This window comes from Orycteropus afer, unplaced genomic scaffold (assembly GCF_000298275.1).
Source record: "Orycteropus afer afer isolate SDZICR_OR568_19922 unplaced genomic scaffold, OryAfe1.0 scaffold00025, whole genome shotgun sequence".
Classification (NCBI taxonomy): Eukaryota; Metazoa; Chordata; class Mammalia; order Tubulidentata; family Orycteropodidae; genus Orycteropus; species Orycteropus afer.
Genome location: NW_006921612.1, coordinates 9104435 through 9111994, shown reverse-complemented (window position 1 = coordinate 9111994; position 7560 = coordinate 9104435). Strand labels below are relative to the sequence as shown.

The window sequence follows — 7560 nt, the reverse complement described above, 5'->3', positions numbered from 1 at the left end:
AATTTCCAACCAAGAATTATGTACCCAGCAAAACTGTCCCTCAAATATGATGGTGAAATTAAAACATTTCCAGATAAGCAGAAATTAAGGGAATTTGTTAAAACCAGACCAATTACTGATAGGTATGAATTTATTGCTGTCATTCTATTGTGTTTTTTATTGTGTTGCTCATGATCTCTTTGTTCAAAATATTTTTCTGTGCTGAGTTCATTTTGTTATCAAGTGTTTTTTTCTCTTTTCTTCATTATTGTTGGCTCTGTGCTTACTAAGCCCTCGTGATTTCCTTCTTTCTTAGTTTGGTTAGAAGGATTGTTAATTTTCTTTGTGGTTAGACTAAAGTAAATTCCTATCTGCCAAAGTATGAACAGTCTGTTCTGTAAAGATATTGGCCCATTTTCCTCTCCATTTGGAAGTTTTGTAATTAAAACTTTTATTCCCTCTATTTGGTTTGTTACCGCTGTGATCTGTGGATCAACTCCCCTATTTCTCTATGTACATTTTTTTTGTAAGCTTATTTTGAGAATCTTTTTCTGGTTTGGTTTATAGGTGGTGGTTTCAAGTGTCCTGATTTTAATTTGCTGTTCTCTGTTGTGGGTTTTTCTATTGGAAGGACTTCCTCTAGCTTTTCTTATAGGGTTGGTCTGTTTTTTACAAATTCCCTTAATTTCTGTTTGTCTGGGAATGTCTTGATTTCACCCTCATATTTGAGAGACAGTTTGGCTGGATATATAATTCTTGGTTGGCAATTCTTGTCCTTCAGGGTTTTGTATATGCCATCCCATTGCCTTTTTGTCTGCAGGGTTTCTGCTCAGAAATAAGAACTTAGTTCTATTGGTTGCCCAATGTAGTTAATATTTCATTTTCCTGAGCTGCTCCCAAGATTCCTTCTTTGTCTTTGGTTTTGGAAAGTGTGACTATGATATGTGTTTGTGACTTTCTCTTGGGGTCTATCCTATATAGGGTTCATTGAGCTTCTGGGATGGGTATCTTTTCTTCTTTCATGATATAGGGGAAATTTTCTATTAGGTTTTCTTTTTTTCTTAAATCTTTGTTCTGATTTTTCCTCATACAAGCTGGCATCAAGGGATTTATGTCTTTTAGCTGGGAAATGCATTCTTTAGCAAGTTCTACTTTTGTCCTTCCAATGTAGTATCTATCTCTGTAATTTTAGGGTTTATCTTCTAGATTTCTAATTGCTGTTTTTGTATGGTTTCTAACTGTGCACTTATTTTGTTCTTGAATGATTTTCCTGAATTCTGCAACAGTACTGTCTGTATTCTCATTGCTTCTGTTTATGGTTTCCCTGAGCTCTTGGAGGGTCATATTTATATGCCCAATGTTTCTTCTTTCCTATCTGGTCACATGCTCCACATGGTCACACACACACACACACACATATAAACATACACACACACATACATATACACACACATATCTTCTGAATTCCTTATCAGATTGTTCTATTGCTTATTCTTCCTCAGAGAGATTTCCTGATTCTTTAGCTTGTTTCTACTATCTTGTCCTGTTTGTTTGTTTGATTTAAAATTGTATGTTGTTTCCTAGACATTTTGAAGTTGTTGCCTTTATTTGTTAGTTATGCACTGACTTGTTTCACCTGGTTTTGTTTTATTATAGCTGGAAGGGTGTAGCAGACATACTTCTCTGGTTGTTACCTCAGCTGTACTGGGTTGCTCTCCAGCTTTCTCTGTGTTGGTAGAATCACTGGTGGGGATGTAAATGCAGGTCTCCATTTGTCGTGAAAAGGATTTACAGTTGGGATGAACAGGTGTTGTCCACTATCTATTGCTGATCCTGCAGTGCAGGAGCTAGGTGTTACTTGTCTGTTGGGTGAGGTGGTCAGTGTAGTAGCTACGGCTGACTAGTGGAGGGTTTATATGTTCGTACCATTGGACGAGGCCAAGAGAAAAAAAGAAATTAAAAAAAAAGCCAGAGAGAAGGAGAGATGAAAAGATAGAACAGAAATAGCTGACAAGAAACAAGGAAAAAGAAAAAAGAATATAAGAAAAAGAGAAAAAACAAAAATGGGCAGGTGAGAGAGGTGATGATTTGGCAAAAACGAAATAAAAAAAGCAAGACGGCAATGGAGCACGTGACCAGATAGGAAAGAAGAAACATTGGGCAAGAGGATAGTAGAAAAATGAATGGAAGATAAGGTATCTGAGTAGAGGTCTCTCCAGTTATGTACAGCCAGTGGCCCTGGGAACTGGCTACTATGGCAGAATCCACTCAATGAATCAGCGCAGGAGAAAGGAGATCAGCACAAGATGCAATCCCCAGGGGAGAAAGCCAGAGGCTATTTTCTGTGCTTAGTGTGAGAATACTGGGTCAGTGATGCAGGCACAGAAAGGACAGCTGCAGCCCATGGCTTTGTCTGGAGCAGTGTGTCAAGGATGGCGCCCAGACATCAATCAAAGTTCTGCTGTTCAAATCTGCCAGCCGCCCCAAAAGACAAAGGGCCACCCTCCTCTGTGCAAATCCATACATCACAAAACCCCAGGTCTCATTCACTCTGTGCTAAAAAGTGTTGCTAAGAGTTAGACTCAAACCCATTGCCATATGTTGGATTTAGAGTTCTGTTTATTCGGAGAAAGTTTCCCCAACTCTCTTTCAGATTCTATGGCAGCTTAAGCTATGGAGGTCCTGTAGCATTTCCCAGTATGATCTCTGTCCCAACTCGCTGCCCCAGCTCACCTTAAAATACTCCCTGTGTGACTATTTTGAGTCTTTAATGTCTGTAGGTTCCAGTTATTTTTCTTTCCTTCTTCTCAACCTCCTTTGTATTTCTAATGACTTCTCTTCAGTTCCACCAGATGGGCAAGTTTTTTAATATTTCCCAGTCGTTTAACTTGTTCCCTTTCACCGCCTACACTGGATCTAATACTTTATCTTCTCATTAGCTGTTCATAACTCCAGTATCATTATTTGCATCTGTTTTACTGAGTTTCTTAAAATCTCTGTTGATAAAGTGATCTAGCATGTGGTCTGTTAATAGGACTCCATCTTACCAGCCTTCCCATAATACTTGGTCTTGATCAGATCCTTTAAAATCCTATCTAGCTTCACAACTTTGGGAAGGATTTTTTTCCTAAAATTAACATGGTTTATTTCTACCTAAATCTAACATGGCATTAGCACAAAAATTTGAAGCAAAAGCAATGAAACTTAATGACAATATAGGCATCAATTAAATAAGGGCTTAAAAGTTTATCTCCAGAGTAAAGCTTGAAGAGCAACATCATGATTTGTCAACATTCAAAACTAATTATACTCAAAGATAACAACAGCACTGTAATCACACATACCTGTCCTCTAATGTCTATATCAGCATATTTTTGTAGAAGTGCTCTAACAATTTCGACATGACCACCTCTGACAGCACCGATCAACACAGTATCCCCACTCTAAAAAACCAAAACACAGAAAACAAGGTGAATTAATGATGAGAAAGAATAAACGCTGTTTTAAATTTAAGGTTAGTTTTATATTTTTTCCTGAAACCCACTTGAAAAAGTCTCTATCTCAAAATTAGAGAGAAAATTTAATTAACTAATGTTATTATATTACTAACCCTCAGAATAAGGAACAGAAGATTTTATGCCTCAAAATGAGGGCTCCGAAACTCCATGACAAAAGTTCAGAATGACAAATCACCCAGAATAAGCATTCCCTTTGAATGTAACCTCTCACAACAAATGTCAATTAAATAAATCAATACTGTGTTGTTGTTGTTTTTGCGACCACTCCTTGGGCTTCCGAGGCGGTATCACTACGTAAGTAGATTGCCCAATCTTCCTTCCAAGGAGTGGCTGGTGGGTTTGAACTGCCAGCCTCCTGGTTAGCAGTCAAGTGCCTTAGGCACTACACTACCAGAGCTCCTATCAATACTGTAGCTGTCAATAAATAAGTTGAATATTTAGAAATCACATAATAAAAGTCTCTAAGAATAATGATGTTGTTGTTGTTGTTACGTGCCGTCAAGTCAGACCTGACTCATAGCAACCCCTCATTGGGTTTCTGAGGCAGTATCACTATGGAAGTAGATTGCCCAATCTTCCTCCCGATGAGTGGCTGGTGGGTTTGAAGCACCAGCCTTCTGGTTAGCGGTCAAGTGCCTTAGGCACTACGCTACCAGAGTTTCTAGTGGAATAATGATATACAAAAAAACCCACAAATTCTAAAAAAGTGAGTTGCAAAGCTAGAGCTAAGAGCAGTGGAGGGTCAGTAGTAGAATTCTTGCCTTCCATGAAGTAGGAACCAGTTTAGAATCCCATTCTCTGCACCTCATGCCTACCCACCATCAATATCTCAGAGGAGGCTTGCATGTTTCAGCAATGCTGAACGATTTCAGTGAACTTCCAGACTAAAATGAACCAGGAATAACAGCCTGGTGATCTACTTCGGAAAATCAGTCTGTGAAAATCCTGTGGATCACAACAGTCTTATCCACAATTGTCATGGGAACGGTACAGGACCAGGCAGCATTTCATTCTGTTGTGTACATGTGTACCATGAGCTGGGGACAGACTCAAAAGCAATCAGTGGGTCTACAACTACAATGAAGGAAGAAGGTTGGTTCCTAGAACCATGTACATTCTAGTCAAATTAGCAGTTATAAGGTTGTAATATATAAGATTGATTCGTTCCCTGGTACAAGGCTAAAATAAAGTTCATTACTTCATGAAGACATCTCTTGGCCCTGAAATTTTATTTACCAAACAACAATCTTCCCACTACTTCAAATTCTGGAAATGGCTATTTTGGCAAAGAGCACAAATATTTTGCCATTTATTGCTAAACTGCAAATCAGCTGCTATCTTAAAACTTAAAATGTTATCTTAAAACAACTATATCAGAATCTTAGAAGTTGGTAAGAAGTTAAGGTAATCGTCCATGAATTTACCATTAGAAGACAAATTTTAAATACATAACTTACCCTATCAGGTATGTTCACGTATGTTCCAGCATCGAGTAGATCCTGTACAATCTCGGTATGTCCCTCCTTTGATGCAATCATCAAAGCTGTATTTCCATCCTTATCTGTTAAATTTACATTTGGATTCCTCTTCAAAATTTCTTTTACTGACTGTGTATAGCCTCCTTTTACTGCTACAATAAGCGCAGTCATAGAATTCTAAAAAACAAACAAAAAGGACCCCAAGAAATTGGTTTATTCTTAAAAACGTATGATTTACATGATAATCTTAAAATTGGTATTTTCAAATATGTGATGTATAATCAAACAAAATGCCAATTAAAAATAACCAGACACATATCAAAAATGACCATGTGACAGATTTTCATTTCTGAAAATAGATTCTTTTGTACCAGTAGGGTTGTTGTGACTTTCAATTCTTTAAATGATAATCTGAAATTGGACTCATTTAAATGAGAAAACCCTTTTTACTAATGTAGTAAAGTATGAAATAGTTGACAAAAAAAACCCCAAACTCACTGCCAGAGAATCAACTCTCACTCATAGTGATCCCCTTTGGATTTCCAAGGTGATAAATCTTTACAGAAGTAGACTGCCCATAAAGTAGATTGCCCAGTCTTCCTTCCATGGAGTGGCTGGTGGGTTTGAACTGCCAGCCTTCTGGTTAGGAGTCAAATATCTGAGGCACTATGCAACCAGAGCTCCTTGAAATAGTTGACAGACAACTCAAAATTAAACAACACTTCTAAATAAAATAACCCAGAGTGAGGAGAATATGACTTCAAAGTGAAAAAAAAAAAATAATTAAAACCTACAGGAGAAACTGAAATCAAACAAAGAACAAGAAGCTATAGGATACTTCAAGAAAAGTACAACATACTCATGTGTCTTTCACTGTGATCTACAAACCACATTTTCCAAAACTGTCACATTCTAAATGCTTCTTTTAAAAAATGCATGTCTTTGGATTTTGATCTATTTTGAGATGTCGTAAAATTTGCATATGGGAATATCTCTATTATTTAATTAGCCCTGAAAACAAATCCATAGTCCACATATTAAAATAACACTCCTGACAAGTTCTTTAAGTCAACAATCTTATAGACAAGTCACTCATCCGTTTCACAAACTATACAGATGAAGCAAATACTTTCATAGGCAAGTAAAAGTATTATTTCAATGGATGCTGTTTTGGTTACCTAGTGCCACTCTGAAAGGAATATACCACAGATGGGATAGCTTTAACAAGCAGGAGTTTATTCTTACAATGTGGAGGCTTTAAGTCCGAGTTCAAAGTGCCAGGCTCTAGGGGCTGGGTGAAAGCCCCTCAGCCTTAGGCTTTAACTATGCCTTCTGCTCCCAGCCCACTGAAGCTGGAGGCTTTTTCTTCACTCAGCTGCTGGCTGCTGAAGCTGACAAACTCAAGGTCGACAAGTAACAAGGCACAGCCCAGGTATTACTAAACCACCTGGCAGGCCATTAATTCAAGTCCATTAAAAGTCCCAAGATCAGCAGAGCATAGCAGGCTGCTGAACAACTGACACAACTACAAGCAGGGTTCAAGCATGCCATCAACTAGAGACCATTGCCAAAGCTGTTTCTTCACAGGAGGCAGACCACATACCCAAAGCAGCTACTCAGCCACTCTGATAGATTCCACCATGGAGTTGATTACCAATCTCACCATGGGAAATAACTACATTCAGCTGCCCAGCCAATCAACCAGGCCCAGCCAAGTTGACAAACTTAACCACCACACATGCCAAAGAATCATGCTCTATTTCCATATATCAAAGCTCAGTAATTACTAGCTTCTGCCAATATATAAAAGAGAAACTGGAAGAAGGGGATCCAGCAAGATGACGGACTAGGCAGAAAGACTGCACAGACCCTCTTCAACAAAGAAAAGGGAAACCAATTAACACAGACACAAAAGATAATCCTGGACCCCTGAGCCTTGAAGGGAAGGATATAGAAGTGGACTAAACCCCAACTAGCAGAAGAATTTGCGTGAAAATACCAAAAAAGGAGACAGGCAGAGCTGCAGTTTGGCAACGATCCTGACCGCAGGGCACAGACAGCTTGGAGATTCCCGAGTGGTGGTAGGTCCTAAGAATTAACCTAAAAATCAACCTGCTAGCCAGAAACTGCACGGAGGACTGTGCACGGTGGCTGGGGAACAAATATAGAAGGTGAAGAGAAAGGTGGGCTGAGCTGTGGACTTTTGCTGGTCTGGAGGGTGCCGCCATTTTGAAGGTTTAAAAAGCACCTTGACTATTTTGGATATTTAAAGATAAAGTGCTCCCACAGATTCCTGGGCCTTAAAACACATTCTGCTTTCCAGGAACCCCAAGGACACTCAGGACCTGCAAGACTGAAAAGGTACATCATTGCTCTTGTTACTCTTATACCCCACACCAGCTTGGTGAATGGAGGTACAGCCATCCCTCACTCCCAACTACCTTCTAGGCCCACAGGAACTCCATCACAGTCTGTGTGCTCAGACGGAGCTGGATGCCCTGCCCTGTCCTCCACCGATTCTTTTTTTCTCTTTTTTTATTTTTGTTTTTTTCTTTTTTGCTTTCTTTTTTCTGCTGATTAGTTTG

The 7560-nt window shown here is 38.9% G+C and overlaps 1 protein-coding gene across 1 annotated transcript in view; it reads right to left on the bottom strand.

The window, feature by feature from the left end:
• KIDINS220 (kinase D interacting substrate 220) overlaps positions 1-7560 on the bottom strand; it is a 183065-nt gene that overhangs the window by 135750 nt on the left and 39755 nt on the right. The window contains exons 7-8 of the mRNA XM_042783667.1: positions 4955-5152; positions 3324-3422 (exon numbers count right to left, since the gene is read on the bottom strand). Coding sequence (XP_042639601.1) covers positions 3324-3422; positions 4955-5152 — 297 coding nt within the window. The remainder of the gene's footprint in view (positions 1-3323; positions 3423-4954; positions 5153-7560) is intronic.